This window comes from Haliaeetus albicilla, chromosome 9, assembly GCF_947461875.1.
Source record: "Haliaeetus albicilla chromosome 9, bHalAlb1.1, whole genome shotgun sequence".
NCBI lineage: Eukaryota > Metazoa > Chordata > Aves > Accipitriformes > Accipitridae > Haliaeetus > Haliaeetus albicilla.
This window is the reverse complement of record NC_091491.1, coordinates 4198319-4218415: the sequence shown is the minus strand read 5'-3', so window position 1 is coordinate 4218415 and position 20097 is coordinate 4198319. Positions and strand designations below refer to the sequence as shown.

Below are 20097 nucleotides of genomic sequence, written 5' to 3'. Positions count from 1 at the left end.
CAGAGAGTTTAAGTCTAAAGCGGCTGTCTCTCCTTTAAAAGCATAGGGTAGAAACAGTATCCAGATGGGGGATAATCAGGAAAAGCAAAAAAACTAGCCTGTGCAAGCTTGATGAATTCAGTGCTAACAATATAATAAATACAATACTGCCCAGCACAGCATCCAGTAGCTTTACAGACAAAGAGGACCTTCTGAACTCCCTGCACAGCTTTCTGGTGCTCTGCCTCTGGCCCCAGCTCCACCTTTCTCTACTCCGTTCTTCCTTCCAGCATCTTCTGGATCTTGCAGGCTTGCAGCCCTTGAAGGACAGAATTTTGTGTATCATCCCAATTTTTTGTATTTTCTCTTTGACATGATGAATGCAGAGCGCTAGAACAGAAGCCTCTGGAGACACTAGATGCCTTTTTATTTTTACCCTGACCTATAATGGGCATGTGCCCCCTCCAACCCCTAAACAAACTGCCTCTCCCCCCCAAAACTACAGATGTGCTTTAGCTTTACATCCATACGCACACTCCAATGATTGCTTACATAACAGCATTAAGTAAATGTAGTCTGACTACACATGTGAATGGGCTTTGGATTGAGCCATTTATGAACATGGCAGTATATATACTGCAGGAATCGGTCTGCCCTGTTGGCAAGATCCTCCTGGCTATCATAACATTTGACTTCTGTGTTCAGTAAAAAAAATAAAATAAAATCCTAATGCCGAACACAAGAATATCTTGCGTTCCTTAGTAAGATATATGTTAGGAATGACTTATGACTACTCACTGGCATTTACTGTGGAGTTGTTCAGAGTTACTGGGCTCTTATCTTTAGTGCTAAGAGAAAAAAAAAGTTATCTGGGCTATGAATCTTTTCCTTAAAGTGATGTATATATGACTTCTGCCATTTCCTCCTATATTGCCATGACAGTATAACCATCTTCCCAAACTCTTCTTTTCTAAAAAGCTTTCATGATTCTGTTCTCTTAACGTACATTATTCTCGATCTCAATAAATCCACCATTTTGTCAAATTATCTGATTTCTGTGAAGACTATGCACTGCCTTCCAAGCCTACTGAAGTATTTGCTTTCCACCTACAGGAAATTATATTAACAAAACACTCTTTTCCCTCTCAATTTAGTATGGAGATTTCAGATTGATGTCTCCAGGCAAGCTCCCTGACACACTACTCTCTAAGGAGTGACAGCCCATTTTCTCAGAAGTCCTGCACAGGTCTATACCCAGAACATAAACAAAATAAACTTATGAACAAAGTATCAATGATCAGCCAACCCAAGAGTGCGTCCCTGAGGTTGTTCTTGGACCTCCTCATCTCCAGGAATTGCACGGAGCATTCTTTCTAAAACATCATCAAGAGTAGAGTGAGCCCTGTTGAATAAAAGATTTAAAATGGATGCTGGCAAGTTTAATACTACACATTTTAAAAGAAAACAGTCATAATTATCAGGGTTCTGATAACGCCAAAAAGTTGGCTTACTGTAAGCATCGAATCTTGTTAAAATATACTGGAACCATTATTCTAAATCTTTGTAACTCAAAGCCAAATACACCTTACCATCCGTTTTTCATACCTTTCTGTTTCCTCTGCTAGATTAAATGACTCCTCAGTCCATAAACTATGATTTCTCTCCTCATTTCCCTCAGATTCTTTGCTTGACTCTCTGCCTTCCATTTTAATTTGATCGGGAACTATTCACATAAACAGAAAGATTTTAATATCAAAGGTATGAAGGAAGATAATAAAGAAATTAAAACGTGTTGTTTACCGCACTTGGGAAAATTCAGTTGTCCACTTCTCAATTACTTTTTCCTCAGTCATCTGATTTTCTACATTAACCAAATTCACATTAACTACAGTCAAAAGGTGGCCAGTAGCAAGACCCAGATAAATATTTTACTGTAACACATTTTTAGATTCACAGGACTGAACATTTTGCTTCACACTAAAATGAAAAATGCATGTGGAAATTAATCTTTAATCTTTCCCCTTACAATCCTAGCTATGGGAGAAAAATCAAAAGAAAACCTGTGGATGTTAGCTTTGTTACCCTACTTAGCAAAATCCAATGATATTCCCCCCCCCAAGACTTATCTCACTAAGTTCTGCTCCCTACAGCATGTGAATATATTCATCCACCTTCTGCTAAGCTATGATAAGCAGGAAGCAGTAGGCTGTCACAAAAATGGAGTCTGAAATAGCTGTACTTTATGCAAATACAACAAAACCACAGTGATTGAACAGCAAGCAATACGGGCTGCTGCATTCCTTACCACCCAAAACCAAGATACTCTTATGAATAAAAGTCCCTGTAGCTTCTATCCTTTGGGAAAAGATCTAACAAAGCTGTAGGATAACACAAACAAGTGCCAGCATCGTTCTCAAGTGACTATGCTATTTAGCTTTTTTACAGACTAACTCATGTTCTGCCCTTTTTTTTTCTTTTTTTTTTGTCTTTTTTTTTTTTTTTTTTTTTTAAACGGCTCTTCACTTTCTGACTCATTGGAAACAAATGCAGAGCCTACAAAGATTTAGGTTTTCTGCTCCTCTGATATTACTTGCTGTATATCTAAAATTATTTCCACTTATTACTATTTGCAGTTTCAGAAGCACAAAGATTCACTACTGCTATCTTTGGTATCTCTGTAACAGAACAGGAAATATAATATTGATTACCCCAGTGGATGCTATTTTTTTACACTGTGAGATCAGAGGCATTATTTCATTATGGTGAGTAAGAAACATAAGCAGTTAGTGTGCACTGGACATTTTCTCAACTGGACTACCCTCCCAGAATGGAAGCTTCAGCTCTATTTTACATCAGCTGCCCACCATCTATACTTTTGTGGGTTTCATCATTTGTGTTGGAACACAGCATACATTACAGTGGCATAGTAAAAGTAGATTAATTCTGATAGTTCAGACCTGCAAGCCTTCCACACCACATCCCTGTAGACTTTAGAGAGTGAATACACAGAGAAAGACAGCAAACACTGGTGGAGGGGGTACTATTTGTAAAAACACTGCATATAATCTTACCAAAAAAGGGAGAATCCTCTCAAATTTCTGCTGAACCACAACTACCAAAAGAAGCTAAAAATTTATCATACAACTGAACATACAGTGACAAGCATTCAGAGTAATTTTGCAGCAATGCAAAAGTAATTTGCTATTTGTAATCTCTACATTAGGACTATTATCAACTAACCATTTCTTTGCACTTCACAGTCATACAATCCCTTCTCTTTAAAGTCTTGAGCGACGGAATCTTGCTGCTTTAAATACTCTGTTAAAAACAGCACATTTCCTTATTGATCTAGATACTCTTTCTAAATTGACTCTATACAATCTAAAGTACCATATTACTTTATTCATCCAAACCCAGATTAAAACCTTTACATAACATATAATTAGTTCATATATTAATCCTACAAATTGTCTCTAACCATCGCTTATTCAGTTGATGCCAGTCTCCACATATCCTTGTTTTGGTGAATGAGGAAATAAAAAGATTAGAATGTGTCTTGTGTGCCTCATTTCTAAAAGAGCATAGGACCAATACACATTTAATTATCCCAATGTCTGGTGTTAGTTTAGGAAGAGTTTATAGCTGAATAAACAAAGCAAATTCTTCTGTAACACACACCAGTAAAAACAATGCAGAGTTTTTACACTGTGTTCTCTCTGAAGATGTATGTGATTACAAAAAGAAACATAAATCACCGAGACTAAGCTCTGCAAAAACACCTGAGGGATGCAGCTGCCCAGCTTGCATTCGTTTTAATGGAGAACATGCATTGCTCCAGGACACCTTTGAAAAATTCAGTCTATACAAAATTCATCTCAGTGTTAAATTAACTGCACTCAATAGGCTGGCTGCTGCCATCAGCAGCAACTAACCATTACATGAAATGCAGAAACTTCAAGGACTAACTTAAATAACTGCCAGTTATTTAAGCTGTTGATGCCTAACTTCCTAATCATTGACCTGACTGCAACTAATTTGGTAGCTCTTGTGTATTTCAGAAGTGAATGATTTGAGAGGAATCCTGACTGAACACAGCTGGCAAGCCTCATACCATTTTGGGTGAAGTGCCTCTTACCAATTTCATCCAGCAGCTCTTGGGCTGGTGGAGGCAGCTCATCAATGAAGTGGTTAGATGCCTGTGAGAGTGCTGAGATAGAAAAAAAACCCAAAACAGTCTAGTTAATTAGCAGTGATTAATCCTCAATAACTGTGATATAGGCTTACATTATGACCACATCTTGCTGACAAATTTCATTTATCAACCTGCACGAGCCTAGCTCATTCACATTTTATCAAATATCCTTAAGTAACTTCATAATGGAAAAATAATTTAGAGCTAGACTTGCACATTCAGTTCTCAATCCTGTATTGCACATTTTAGGCCAGTAATATTTACACTTCAAACATAGGTTAAGTAGAGGTCAGAGGTGTTAGTCTGCAGATGCAAACACAGAATCCATAACCTAATTACCACTAGCAATACACAGTTGTGTGCAAAGCTATTTACCTCTATAAAAAGAGATGTGGGGGTGGGAAGAAAAGAGAAGTAAAACTGCAGAATTTCTTTTCAAATCTGTTTCTCTGTTTACTGATCATTCTATTTGGGCTGGGGCTGGGTCAAGAGACTTACCAGATGCTTTCCTGGTGCTTCTCAAGGATGAAGCAACTACTGGCAACCCATCCTGTGTAAGGTCATACAGAATAAAACACAAGAAGGTAAACTGAAGAACTGCTAGTCTTCAATCCTCCCCTTCAACATACCAAATCCAAAATGAGGCAAGGCCTTAAAGCCTTAGCTGACCATTACATTTTAAAATAAGCTCTTCAATGAGTTCAGAATATGAAAACAGAGGTAGTACCCAGGTAAGCCAGATGTGTCAAAAATTTTGCTGAGGCTGCCGTGCACTCATCTTTCAGCTGGCCATAAGATACTGTCAGCTACATAATCTTTATCCATTTCAACACTGTATGGACAATTGGACGGGAATTCTCTGAAAGGACAGTTCCAACATCTCTTAAGTTCCCATTCTCTGCTTTGAATCTTTATTAAAGCAAGGCACACCTATCCACCAAAAGAACCCCCCAAAATCAAAAGTTTGTAATCATAGACAAGTCCTCACTGTCCACAAAATGGGAACAGGTGCTTCCTGCACTTAATCCTAGAATAAAATTTTAGACAAGAAAGTGACACAATCAACAATCTCTGCAGAGGCAGTCAAGGCAACATTGCACTATTAATGGGCTTAATGAATTCCAACTGTCTGCTACACAAGCAGAAAGACACAGACCTAACCTGATGACAACAAATGCAGTCTGTTCTGCTTGAACAAACTCTAATTTAATCTTTAAATGACAACCCCATCAATGAATAACAATAAGAAAGGCATAAAGTTATTTTATATATAACTGTCTGAAAAGACAGTTAAGATAATGCTGTGGCTCCAGAACACCTTCAGTTCCAAAAAGATTACTGGAAATCACTACAGTGACCTTGAAATTGTCAACTCCAAAGAGAGACGATTTTTTGATACAATAAAGTTGATAACATTATGCCATGTCTATGCATAAAAAGGACAAACTTAATCCCCTAATAGAAGGGCTTTCTGAACATTTACTTGCTTCCAAACTACTAGATGGGAGGCTTCCACCTTAGTTTTCTTCCTCAAGGAATCACTCATCTACGTACTCATTTACCTTCCCCTACTAAGTTTTGAGAATTCTTCTGTTCCACATGAAAACTTACATACTTGAACACACATGCACATGTATTTATTTTCGTTCAAGTTTATTCCCCACTTCCACACACTCAAAAGCCTATAGTTCACAAATCGCTTGTGAATTCAGAGTGGTTCAGATAAGCAGCCTGCTGTTGCCTCACCAGAAGGCCAACTGATCACCCCACCCCCCCCCCCCCAACAAAAACATACCTTTTCTACCCAACCATTTTGCAGATACTTAGCACTTTGGTGTTCCAAGATTACCAGATCCAATGCTGGGAAATGGCAATTCTTTACAGCCAGGGATGGGATGGAGGACAAAAAAGGCCACTTTGATGGTGGTCAACATTTACATACAATTAGGTGCAAGGGGAAGTCAACTCTTTGTATAATCAGTGGCACGCACTGACTGCTTTGAAATCAATCAGAACTTTTGTCATTATGTCAACAGATCCAGGATTCCAAAATACTCACAAAGACCTGGAAGTATTTCTGTGCTTCTCATCTTGCATTCATTTTAAGGAAAAGTATTTTAAAAAAATATTTTAAAGAATGGCTGACATAAGGTAAGTTTTCTAGACTTACAGGCTCATTCAATTCAGATGAGGAAACTCCTGAAGCAATTGAGGGAATTTCTGTGTTCCTTCCCTCTCCACAGGCTGTAGTGAATGTCCTGGACACTGCAGAGGAGGTCTCTTGAGAACCACAAAAGGAAGAATCTGAAGCTACTTCATGGCAGTGTTTGTATTTCTCAAAGGCTACTGGAATTTTTTCTTTTAGAATTAAAATAAAGAAAAAAATTATAGCAAAGCTGAAAAATTATTTTTTTATTTTTTGTATCTTGGTCACATTTCAATGGAAGCAGAAAAAGTTTTCTTGTACTTGAACAGGGACTTGCACAGGAAACTAAGAAACTATTGTCCATAATTGATCTCTAAACGGAAGTCCAAACTGATTACCTAGGAGTTCCACCTCAGACATTATTTATGCAAAACTGCCAATTGAGAATTTTTGACTACTGTATTACACCAAATTAATGAAAGTACAAAGCAAATGATAATTCATTGCTCTTAAACAACACTTAAGTTCAACAAACATTGAGATCACTTTCTCAACACTCAAAACGTACTAAGTGCTTATTACATTGTCCGTCTTTAAAATGCTAAAGTCTACATGTATCACTCCAATTTTAAATGTCTAAACCAATTTCTGATTTATCAAGGCTACCATTAACTACCAAGTAATTATCTTTCAGAAACCTTTCAGGTAGTGGGTTTTTCAGCTGTGTCCCTGTAAATTCTCCTTCAGTTCTAGGTTAGAGGTTTCTTTTGACCAAACAGGCTCTAACTACAAAGTTGTAACTATCCAGACCAAAACAATAAGATTTCAAACAACAGGCACAGCATTTCTTGTGGTTAATTATTCCAAGCCTGACATTTCTGCATTGGTACTACGTGAATGGAGTTTCCATGATTCACATCAATGATTTTTACATTAGCAAGTCATGGCAGAAAGGTCTGACTCCTGGCATAGAAAGGTTAAGTAATTCACTGGTCCTTCCTTCTTTCCTCTCTGCAGTTACCTGAGCTGAGTGGAGTGCTGACGCTAGTTGGTGCATGACTCACTCTGGGTGTTTCACAATCTATATCCCTGTAGTAGTTCTCTTGCTCACAGGGGATACTTGACAAATCCTGAATATCTGTCGCTGATCTGAAGTATGGAAAGATGTTCTGACAGTTAGAATAGCCACTTCTTACACTTGTGAATCACTAAATTCTGCTATTTTCAGGTTCTTTAAATTTTAATACTGTTCAGTCTTATCTAGTTTTCCAGAAGGAAGAGAGACATTCCCTTTGAAAACTTCCCACAGAATTCTTGGAAGGCTGAAGATCACCATCTCCAATAATCTTGCGGAGACAGAAAAGGTTAATTATTTGCTTTCCCTTCCTTTACAGGATTTCTTAATTATAATAATTCTCCTATAAAAGCAAGCTCAGGAAACTGCCTCCAGAAAGTGGTTCACATTTTAAGTTCTTGCCCTAGGTAGAAAACTCTCTCCAAAGCCAAGGGAAGACCTCAAGGTTTAACAAAAATTAACCATCCATTAATTAAGACTAAATGTAGGTCTTAGGAGCCTTTAAAAGAGTTACTCAGATAAACTGAAACTGCTAAAGATCTGCACAGGCAGTGATGTCCACTCAAGTCACAAAAACTCTGAAGTGGCTGCAGGACAGGGATTACATCAAGCAAACCAACATCTTCTGCAGATATACCCTGGATTACATTGTCCTTCGAAGACCATGAAGTGAGCAGATGTCTACTGTTACCAAATCAGTAATTTCTATGCAAATCTCCATTATCTGGAAAAAGAAACTCACTCTACTAGTTAAGTCACAAACCTATTCTGCAAATTTTTCCTGGGAATCTCAATCACAAGACTATTTTTGTAATAAGATTTATTTAGCTACATACTAATGATTCGCTCTTTAAACTAATTTTATTTCTTCTGTGTAATATGGACAGAAGAAACAAGGAATCCTAACACTTCAGTGCGAAGCACACTCAGATTAACAGTAAGTTAATTACTTATGAATATGAAAATATTTCAAACTAAGGACAACTGTATGTGATAGCTCTTTCATACCAATCTCCCAATTTATCACGAGAAAATATTCTTCCAACACTTCAAATAGTTTTCTCTCTCCCAGCCTCAGTTCGTCTCATCTTCCTGTTTTGTATCAACACAAAACTTTTACAATGATAATGACCAACTTGCTGAAGTTTTGATATAAAATTGTCTGTGGCTCTTACACGTCTTTTTCATTGCATTCTTCCTGCGGCTCCCACAGTACCACTTCTCGTGCTGCTTCAACACTGGAATAAGTGAAGAAAGGTCATATTCATTGATCCTCTCAGAGAATTATGAAAATAAATTTATTTAGTTTTCTCTCTCTCAAAAAGTTTAAAGGACTACCTTCTCTCTGAGAGAGACTGCAGCTCATAAAAACTTTTTGCTTAAAACCTTAGAAGATGGAGAGCGATAGGAGAAAAATGCCATTTTAAGCACATCATGGATTTGTATCTGGTAAGGAGAAAACTTCTAATTGACATATACGGTTTCAAAACAAAACTGAAAGTTAAATAAAAATCTACAAATATACATCACTACATTGTTTTATCATCCTTTGATTGGTCTGCATTGTAAGCTAATCTCTCAAACTGCAACAACCCCGTTCAAGGTCAAAGAGGCATTTTTGAACGCCTCTAATGAATCTAAGGGGATTAGTCAGACAGTCAGAGAGCAACAGTCCTCTCTGTCCTGCTGGCAAAAGTTCAATTCCTAAGCAAAGGGGGAGCAACTAAAACCATTACCTTTTACCTTAAGGCCAAGTATTTACACACTTGCTGCCTACCTTTGACACTGGTAACTCAGTTCCTCCAGTGGAGGAAGAGAGAGTACAACACCGACAGACAGTAAAAGTAGCTCTCACTCCCACACTCGGAGAAAGTGAGCAGCTGCTAACTCTGGAGGAACACAAGGAAAGCTGAGCTACAGGGAGGATAGGGGCTTTTAAGAAGCCTGAAAGCCAGGGCTGAAAAACCTGCAGGGTGAGGACTATTTCTCTTTAAGCAAAAGTACCCCTTGCAGCATGAGATGGTGATTCTACCCAACATCTCTGCATACTATTAGAATATAAAATTTACAAAAATACTAGAAATAAACACTTCACGTTTGATAGATGAGACTGCAAGTCTCCAAGCATGGGCTAATGTTATCTGCAGGCAAGATACAGTGAGCATACTTGCATTGGGTTGTTCCCACAGGAGGGGAAAAGGCATGATCTTCATGCCACTTGAGCTCCAAAACCGAAGCTTTAACAAAATTAAAACAGATGACTGAAGCCTTAATTTGAATTATCTTTGCTCTGTTTAAGACCACAGTTTATCAGTGTAAAAGGAATTGTAATACATATACATGACTTATTTTTCCTGTTTTATCTCCCTCATTAACCAAAAAAAACCCCAGAACCAAAACAAAAAACAAACCTGAACACTAAAAGACAAAACCCCCTGAAACTTGTGAAAGTCCTTTTAGTATTTTCTTGGCAAGGAACTATGATATGTAGATAATTATTAAAAAAACAGCACTGGCATCTTATTTGAATATTAGATATATAAGCATAATTAATAAAAAGAGCACGCTTTATAACCCAATTTATGCTTGAAGTAATGATAAAAGTAGGTCTATCTACCTGGCTACAGGCATATGGCTAAGCTGATTCACTCCTAGTGTGTTACTGCCAGAGTTCTGCGTCACTGTGCTGCAAAATAGCATTTTTCCTCCTGAATACAAATAACAAATATTCCCCGTTATTGGGTTTTGCAAGTACAAAAGAAAGCAACACAACTCATTGAACAGGAAATAGCAACTTTATTAAATTTTTTAGTTCTTGTGACCTTTGTTGTTGTCAAGAGACAAATGTGTTTTAAAGATGCATTTTCATAAACATACCACAGCTGCCAGACACTCAACCACTGAAGCACTGGGGAATATCGCAACATTTACAAATTTGAGCTAAGAGACTAGAGAAGCAACAATGATCCTTCCATTATTCTGCACACACACAATGTCGGCTCTTACAGTTTTTAAGCTCAAGATCCTTCCAGCAATATTAATGTGTAAATACAACTCTAATTCAGTTTCCAGCACCACAGCATGTTGCATAAAAAGATTAAACTTAGCCCTAGGGTAAAAACAAAAAGGTTGCAAACAAGTTTTGTTTTGTTCTTTTTAACTGAAACACAGCAAGTACATAATCATTGCACTCAACAGTATTTCAGCGACTGCAACGCCCAAACCTCATCTTCCGAAATCCTGAGTGTCCTCAGGATTTTTTTAGCGAGTCCTTTAGGACTCGTTAAAATAATGAGGAACAAGAGACCAAGTGACCCTGAAGAATCAAGCTCCAGCCTTCTGACAGAAGTGCTGCTGACAAAAATCTAAGTGCAACAAGACTCCATCTCCCTGACTCCAAAGTACCTTCAAAAGAAAGAGCACATTTACCTGAAACCTGAATACCTGATCCTGCATCTTCAGGTAACTGTTTCTGTAAAAATGCTTCACAAGCATCTTCTAATTTGCCCTCAGCTTCTGAGGTCTGAAAGGAGGGGAAAAAGGAAACAAATTCAACTTCTCACAGGCAAGCTGTGAAGGGTAGAACAACTCTCACACGATGATGTTCACAATAATCGGAACGGAGAGACAAACTTTTCAAGAGCTTATCAGCAAACAGCATGGATTGGATTTAATAGTCCATACAATAGTTTCAAATCTTAAAGAAATGGAAGACAACTGTTTTAAGGCTATCGAGTACTACAATGGATAGAGCTGTAAAGGAAAGGCTGAGATTATCAACTGCCTAAAACTTTTCTCAGCCACAGATTATGTAGTTTCCTAGTAAACAAATTAAGAAAACGTGCCCCTGGTGTTCTGGGAGTCTGGGTGTTTGTGGGGTTTTAGGTTGGGGGCTTTTTTGTGGGGAGGTTTTGGAGTGGTTTTTGTTTTGTTTTGTTTCTCCCCTCTGGGCAGGGGTGTGTGCTTTAAAGGAACAGGGTTAGAATTTTTTACTTCTAGATAGATCTTTATTTGTAGATACTATTTCAAAAGAAAAGAATAAAAACTATCATTCTCCCATTTTCTACAGCTTTTCTTCAAATCAAATGGGAGCATAATAAAACCATATGTCTAAAGTTCTTGACACAGACTTAATTCCTGTCTTTTCTGTTCTTTTTACCTCTAGTTGTGAACTTCCCTGAGTAGTAGGAGGAAGGAAAGAATGAGGATCAGGAGTCAAGAATTCTTCAGACATATCAGGAGATGAATTAAGGGAACAATGTAATTTCCTTGAATGCCCCTGTGAAAGACATCATCATTTGAGATGCTTTCTCCACTCTCTATTAAAGAACATTTTAGTCAGTAATGTTAAACAATACTGCATCAAATTGAAATCACATTTAATGTGATCACTCTGAGTTTCAACATACCTCCTGCTCCTTACATTACCTTGATGGTTTATAGAACCAAACAAAAAGAAGCGGGGAGAGGGGGGAGATTATTAGTCAGATCACAGCTGAAAGGATCAGCTGTCTTGGTAGTTCAGTGTGCAACACGGAGACACCAGGCTAAACTGTTTCACAGATAAGTAGCTGCAACTAGATTTCTTGGATTACTATACATACTCTAGTGAGATTCTCAACTTGTTGAGGAAGGACTGAATTCTTATGAATAGCTATTCCAGACTCTGCTTGTTCATCTTGTGATGGTGACTGGCAACTTCTCCCTAGGATGTCAGAATGGAATAAAATTATTAGGCAAAAAATAATATGAAGTCAGTGATCTGAACCACTGATGGAATATCAATGAGAGTAGACAGTAAAACTACACTGTCTGTCAGGAACATGGAGAAATAATATTTAAATGCTCACATCATTAATCTAGGCACGTGAAGCTTTCCTTGTTCCTTTATCCATAACTATTACAAAAGTACTACCCACTATGCTGCTACAGAAAAAGCATCCCTGTAGTCCAATTGAAAGAAATAAAGTGTGAAAGCATAGTCATGGATTTGAAAGCTTTGGGTCTCCCATGCTCACACATGGTAATCATTGACAATGAAGGGTCTCCAAGCTCACTGGACATTACCTCCACCTATTAACATGTAATACTCATCTTAGTCTATTATTTATGTTCACAGTGACTGACTGATTGACCTGCTCTGCGGGCAAGACTCTGGAAGATAAAATTGACAATTATTGTGATAAAATCACAGAAGCTGAAATCTGCTGGGAGATGGGAGAGAGACAAAAAGAGAAGAAATTATTTTTTGTTTTTCAACCTTACCTCCAGAACTTCTAAATGCAGACTCCAGATCACTCTCCTCAGATTGAAATCTATCCTCACTGCCTGGATCCCAAGACTCAACATTATCACCTGTCTGCCACCTGTATCTTTGTAGGTCTTGACTTTTTTGGACTCTAACAGTGACATGTTGAAAGGCTTCCTTTATACTGTCTGCTTCACTTTCAGATGTGTATTCACTGGCTGGATATGGAGAGCCAAGTTCTAGCTGTCCTGAGGCCACTCTTCTGGCCATTTGTTTTACTTCATCTATACAAAAAGAACAAAATTACCAGTTCACACAACAGAATCTGGACCTTCAAAGCATTCCCTGTGTTTCATTTGTGTCTGCAGACTTGGAAATGCTAAGTTATAGCCTGTAAACTCCTTTATCATAAAAAGAGCTAAACACTTCCTTCCATTTTAAGGGAAGCTTAAAACCTGCATAAATTGATACGGACAAGTCTTTAAATGAACCGTTTTTTTCTTAGTTTGCATTCTCTATTACTCATGCCTGTACTGCCATCCACAGGTCATTGCTATACTACCCTTTCTAAGTTCATATGCTGTCCCTCCCTTACATCCTCCAAAACAGGGCTAGAAATTCCTTGAGCTTTATAATCAAACCATCTTAATGTGGTTGTGACTATTTTATGCCCTGAATGTGCAAGACACAGGATCCTACTCATTTGGTTTTCACCCAAGAACAGGCTAATAGAGCATCAACAATTAAGGCACATGGATCTTTCTTAAGTAAGAAAATGTGTGAAGTTTTAATGCACTGCACTGCGGTAAGACTTGCTAACATTAATGCTAAATTAACACTGATTTACTTACTCCTCCATTCTGATTGCATCATCCTTTTCTCCTCACTTATTTTTGTACTGTAAATTTCAGATCTTGATTTTGGATAGCACCTATAATAAATCATTATGAAATGCATCAAACTCTGTTAATGCACAAGCATATTGTGTTAAGTATTCCCCACTCAGTAAAGGACTAGAAGTTGTTTTAATGTTAATTAAAAGGCTAAGAGCACACATGTTCTAAGAACCCAACAGAACTAGCAGATTGAGCCATTAGAAGCTTAGAAAGCACAGACAGTTATTTAGGTCTATTACAGATTAACCAGACAAGCTGTACATTAAAATCTAGATTTCAGAAGCTGTGAACTGCTTTCACATGATATGTCTATATAAACACTAACAGACAATGAATGTTATGTAGGTGTGCTTTATTCAGGACAGTAAGGTGATCAGTGGACAACTGAAGATATTCAGAACTTCAGACTTGGATAACAACAATCCTACCACCAACCCAATTCCAATCCAGAATTCATTCACTTGACCATCTAACCACATGTCAGCATCTGGTATATTTGTGTTCTAACCAAGTATGTCCTTTACCAACAGATCTTACTGATCCAAGTGGGTCATGATTCAACTTAAAAACTACAAGTTTTCCTGACTGATTGGACCCAAACATTGAAGGAGGTGCCTGTCCCCAACTTTCCAACGAATAAGATACATGAATTTGCACACATTTTGCCAGATACTTTTAACATGTACCCATACTTAGAAAAACAAAGGGATGACATTAAAAAGCACAGCAAACGTAATGAACTAACGTATGCTCTGTTGTCACTGGGTTTAGCAAGACTGTTCTACTCCCACAGCCCCTAACATAGGTCCTAGTCCTACACCTATGAAAGCCAAAGTACTTCTACTGAGAATTGAATGAGGCTGTGCAGAGAGAGAACCACCCTGACTAGTAACTTATTTGATAGCTCTCCTGTTATAGTTTTAGATCACTGACCTCTATCAGAGAGGCATTTGGAATCTGTCTGAACACCACTCTTTAAAAGTAACTGCCCTGTTGTAGCAGTTACCCCGTCAGCTCTTCAGCTGACAATGACTCACAGTAGGGTCCTAATTGGACAGATGGCTTTTGGCTTACTGAAAAAATATTTAATGCCATCCTTGATCCTGGATGTGTCTACTTTTGACAGTGGTTGTATCAAGATGACTCTGCTAGAATTAACTCTTCTGTGAATACAATCAAAACTCACCACCTCTCTTCTTCACTTCCACTTGCTGCAGAATGTGAATCACCTCGTCTCTGACACTGCAAGCTGAACTTTTTTTTGCATCTTACAGATACACGTGGGAGTAAATGCTGAAATGAGTCCAACAAGCCATGATTCAGCACATGTCGGGCGCTTCTGGTAATTACTAGTTGAGCTGTCTATGAGCTATACTAAGAACCGGACCGTACAAGCTTTATTCCCTAGGTTATATTTTAGTAGCACTGCTCATGAGAAAGGATGACAACTCCAGGCCTTAGCCTAGTAAAAACTCTGTCCTGGATTTATAGCTGGTTTCATATGTACGCAGGCAGACTATCATAACATGTAGCTCCCAGGGGAATGAGTAGACCTAAATGACTCAAGATTATTCCTACAACAGGTAGGTACATGAATTTCTCTCTTTCTCTTTGGGTTAAGCATGTCAACTACTTATATTTAAAAATGAAAATGATCTAGAAGCCCTTACCAATGACATGACAGCTTAGACCTCCATAAGTATACAAACAAAAATCTTTTCTGCTTGCCCTTTTCCCTGACAGTCCCATCTCCATTTTAGTACAGCATTTTATGCCCTCCTGAGCCACAGGACTAGTATTTTGCTGGGGTGGGTGGGGAAAAAGGAAATAATACTATTGCACTGCTGAGCTGACTATTTTCCACTCCTGTATACAAAGTATATGGTATGCACATATATTTTAAAAGACAGATTCATCCCTCTTCTTGGCCACCATCCATAACTACATCTCTTTAGCTGCTAAGGAATACAGAAGTGATAAACACAGTCACCCTGCTCAACACTTTACCTCATGGTCTAGGCTCATTTCATCATCCAGGCTTTTCACCACACTGAAGCCGAGATCACGAAGGTTGTTTTCATTTTTACCCTTACTCATTTCATAAAAGTACTTCCACTTTTCATTTTGAATTGCCTGCATTTCTTTTGCTGTCTTTGAAACAGCTTGGAAGCTGTCTCCACCCAACACTCCTTGTGCCTGATGTGTTATCAGTGGTGGAATATAGTCACTTGATGGTGGACCTATAGCCTTCCATAAAAAAGTATTAACTTCAGAAAAAGGGTTATTGGTATTCTGGAAAGTATCATCAGATCTGTTCCAATGTCTTTCTTGACAAACTTGCTTAGAAAGCTGGTTCATTCCGATTTCCTGGAGCAGCTTCTTTTGCTTTTCAGTGGCCTCTAATTTGTCCAGTTTCTCCTCTGTTCTGCACAGGGAATCTGCTGCCTGCTGCAACATGCTTTGAAAAATCTTTAAATTAAGGACGCATTTGCTGATGTGCTGCTCATTTTGGGACAGACTACTCACTCTTCTCCCAGTATCTTGTCTCACCTGTGCCAGCATGCATAGGTCAGAGGTCTCACTTATGCTCTCCTCCTCTTCCGTAGTGTACTCTGTAGTCGATTCTGAAAAGCCACCTTCCTCATAAACCGGCTTTTCCTCACAGTGCACTTCAGGGGATGCATCCAGGTCTCTGAGGGTAGCCTTATCTTCTTCCTTTTGCTGCCTTTTTTCATCGTTTAGAGCTTGACCTAATCCAGCTCCTTCTTCCAGGAAGTCTTCATGAAGTTCTGGATAACTGGCAAAGATTTCATTGATTTCAAAGCTACAGAGGCTGTCATCCACATCACTGACACTGAGGGTCGTCTGGAGTTCAGAAGCTACGTCACGATTTTTGTCCTGTGCAACTGGCTGTAGACTGGTTGATGCCTCTTGGTCTGCTAATGCACTATTCTCCTCAGGAAAAAGAGAGTATCTTGGGGCAGTAGAGCTGTCTGAAAAATTTAAGCGTTAAGCCATTTCTCCAGATGTCCATCAAACACACTGCTTTTGTACATTTAGGAGTTAATGTCTTTTAGAGATTACATGAGCAGCATTTAACACCTCTGCTGAAAATAGTGTGCCTGAATTTCAACTATTAACCAGACTTACAGTCTTAAGTTTACATTAACAATTAGGGTGGTAGCTAGAATCCAACGCTAACTGCTTTCTATTTTCAAACTATGTCATAAAATCTGTAAGTGCTCACATTTTAATTATTCATCTTAGACCTTTATGGACTGAGGAACATGCTAGGTGAAGGACACATGACATCTTGCTAAAAGAAACTCACCAGCCTCAGTTATCTCTTTTCCCTGCAATTCCTGTGTTCTCCTCTGGTAGCTAAAAGCTGATGCCAAACAGATGTTCACATCTGCAAAAACAGTAGGTCTTTGTGCTTTTGACGTTTCATCAGCATGACCAGTTTGAGACTTAGTTAAGTCCTGTAATACAAAAAAACAGAATAAAAGCCAACTATATTTGAGAGTTCAAAGTCTCTACCTTCTCCTTTAAGGTGGTTTGCCTCCATGATGAGAAAAGGATACTCAATGTTTAGATTGCCTCCCACCTAGATTTAAACAGAACAACTTGAATCTGAATGGACACAAAACTCTGCTGTTTTAAATATATGAAAGGCTACAATCCTGGAAGTCACCTTTAAGTCATTTTTCAGTATGTACTGAATATCCTGAAGCTTCATGGAGCGGTTCTTCTGTTTAGGTTCTAGCCCTGACTTCACAATACCATAATAGGGCATAGGAAGTCTGACATCTGCTTCTAACTGCTGTCCCGAAATTACGAGCTGTTTAATAACTGAGTCTTCAAGACCTTTCCAGGGAGGGGTCTCTGCAAAACATAAATACAGACTTTACGTCACAAGCTGTATATCAATGTTAATGAAAATAAAGAAAAAAAGAAAAAAAGATAAAAGAATCGGAGATCCTGAAGCATTATTGTCTGCACATTCCCTAATTTACAACTATTGTCACAAACCAAACAAGCACTCAGTCCAGTCTGGCATATCCTCCCTATTTTATTTCAACAGTGGATGCTTTAAAGGGAGCTGACAGCAATCTCTAGAGGACAGTTACACTGTAAACCATGGTCTGGATTCTTCATTACCAACTAGCTAATATAGGGTTTAATTTTTAGGGTGTTTATCCCATTTCACTGTGAAACCAGTCAAAGTCAATGCATAACATACATTACATTATCTGTAATAACAATAATAATACATTATCTGTAAGTTATCTTAGTGACCAAAAAGATGAGAGCTGCAGAGGCTCATTTTGCACATTGCAAAGAGTTAACTGAATGTTTTGCTGTCCTCACATCAAGAAGAAAGATAAACAGCAGAAAAGCACCATACAGAAAATTGTACCTCTCCAACATTGACCATTAATCTCACCCTTTTAGTTATGCAATTTTAAGTTTTCTGATTACATTTTACAAAAGCTTCCAGGAGTCTTTGCTATTGTCATTAACATTTGGGTTTTCTGCCTGGAGTGTTCCTTTTCCAAATTAACTCTGTATGAGCCACCACAGCAAGGTTTTGTCCAGTCACACAGGGGAATTAAAACAGACATTAGGGGGCTGACAGTTTGCATTGAAAACATTCACTGGGTTACCCTAGTGACAAAAGCCTAAAGCTATAGGTATACCTGTCAAAGCCTCCTGCACTACTGTACAGAAGCTATAAATATCCGATCTGACCGTGACAACTTTTTCAAGGATTACTTCAGGAGAGCACCACTTATACAGCTGGACTGGGACAGGAATACGTGTCAGATCACTGTGTTCTCCACCATCTTTGCTGTATAAAGGGAAAAAAGTTGAAAATTGGGACATACAGCACACTCAGCTAGAAGGTATACCTTTTGGAATTAAACACCTGAGTTTGTTATATCTGCTTTTAGTTTAAGTACCTAAAAGGTCCAGAGTATACCTGCAAATAAAAATGTGTAATATTTTTACACCAGTAAATGTATTTTGGCACATTACAGCAAAGACTTTCTGGCGAAAGTAACACCTTTAATAAATTTACACTCAAAAAGAAATCAGAAAAAGCTGAAAAAACTTCCCAATAGGAATTTTACAAACAACCTTTTAGCTCTGACCAGCATTCTCTGACCACGGACAAAATACAAGAAGGTGCCACCTAGCCTGTCAACATTTATTCTGCAATGTATACGTACATCTAGAAGATAACTTCCTCGTCACATTTAACTATAGGGGTTTTTGTTATTCATTTCACAGTAAGCTGTATCTGAAATAGCCAAGAAATCACCAAGATTTATTAACAAATTGAGTTTGCAAGGAGGTTAGGAAGTATCTTTGCTTCTTTCAGGACATTACCATTAGCAAAGTTTTGTTTACTATCAATTTTAGTCTCTTTCTTTACAGTCTAACCAGCCTTTTACTTCCTTTCTAATCCGACGGCACTACAGGAAAGAAGTAAAAAATGTAGGTAAGTAATAATTTACCTAGACAAAATGAATGGTGTCTCCCATAAAAGAAATACTCTTTTTGTCACTGGTGGCACTTAATTACTACCAGCTCAGTGACGTGTGGAATCTTCAACCATTTTAGGTAAGCTTCCATAAGCAAAAGTTCAGTATAACAAGAAGAGACTTAAACGATTTCCAGCCCAGCAGCAGAATTAGCGACTCAAAGAGGAATTTCATCTCTGTTCTGTAAGATTAAGTTCTACTTCTCTCTGATGGTATTTTTATACTGTAGTAAAGAGCTGCTTCTCTTACTAGTTTCTATTTTCAGATAGTTATAACACAGAAACTAAGTCCACCTGAAACTTGCTGTACTGCCTGTGGCAAAGTTAATGTACCCGAGCAGTAATAATTTGGAGTTCTTTACTCCTGTAACTCTGTTGCCTGACTCAGAGACAGGAGTGCCTAGTCATCAAGGGGGGCACTTCAGCAGAATTTAGCACTAAATGTGACTTTACTTGTGTTTGTCCCTTTCACAGAAACAGTGAGGGAATTCTTTACCTCTCTATCATGTATTCCAAGTTGCATAGCTTTGCTTCACCGGAAGAAACAATCTGAACAGCATAGGAGGTAACTGAACGGTGGATAAATCCACGGGAGTGTAGAAAACGCAAAGCGTCATTAATTTGAAGTAGCACATGCAAAATAGTCTCCATATGCAGTACTGGGAATTCTGTACGCTGAAAAAAAAAAACCAAAACAGAAGTACCAAATTTGTATTGCAGGTCTTTAAAGCTTGATGTTGGGGAAAACTGTTATTGTACAGAAGGCGGCAAAGAAAGCAAACACGAAACACACTGTAGTAAAAGTCAGACAAATTGCACTTGCTAAAAAAATGTTCGTTCTCAATACCAAATCAACTAATAATACCTTAAAAAGTAATTAAGAAAAAAGATATTGACTATGCCAAAATTCACTCTGAAGCAGAATGAACTCTTAGAATTTCTTGCCTTTGACTTCAGTTTCTCCAGTAACTTAGATGTGTGCATTCAGTTAAAGAAACAGTTAAAGAAATAAA

General features: G+C 38.1%; 1 protein-coding gene across 1 annotated transcript in view; it reads right to left on the bottom strand.

Annotated features, from left to right (window-relative positions):
* The window catches only part of TEX14 (testis expressed 14, intercellular bridge forming factor), a 35768-nt gene that overhangs the window by 2414 nt on the left and 13257 nt on the right, over positions 1–20097 (bottom strand). Inside the window, exons 9-29 of the mRNA XM_069791032.1 lie at positions 19581–19759; positions 18237–18388; positions 17231–17421; positions 16868–17018; positions 15544–16529; positions 14723–14829; positions 13492–13571; positions 12658–12924; positions 11997–12097; positions 11552–11671; positions 10822–10915; positions 10010–10100; positions 8568–8630; positions 7339–7466; positions 6342–6529; positions 4670–4721; positions 4115–4186; positions 3220–3297; positions 1585–1702; positions 1286–1381; positions 189–298 (exon numbers count right to left, since the gene is read on the bottom strand). Coding sequence (XP_069647133.1) covers positions 189–298; positions 1286–1381; positions 1585–1702; positions 3220–3297; positions 4115–4186; positions 4670–4721; positions 6342–6529; positions 7339–7466; positions 8568–8630; positions 10010–10100; positions 10822–10915; positions 11552–11671; positions 11997–12097; positions 12658–12924; positions 13492–13571; positions 14723–14829; positions 15544–16529; positions 16868–17018; positions 17231–17421; positions 18237–18388; positions 19581–19759 — 3424 coding nt within the window. The remainder of the gene's footprint in view (positions 1–188; positions 299–1285; positions 1382–1584; positions 1703–3219; positions 3298–4114; positions 4187–4669; positions 4722–6341; positions 6530–7338; positions 7467–8567; positions 8631–10009; positions 10101–10821; positions 10916–11551; positions 11672–11996; positions 12098–12657; positions 12925–13491; positions 13572–14722; positions 14830–15543; positions 16530–16867; positions 17019–17230; positions 17422–18236; positions 18389–19580; positions 19760–20097) is intronic.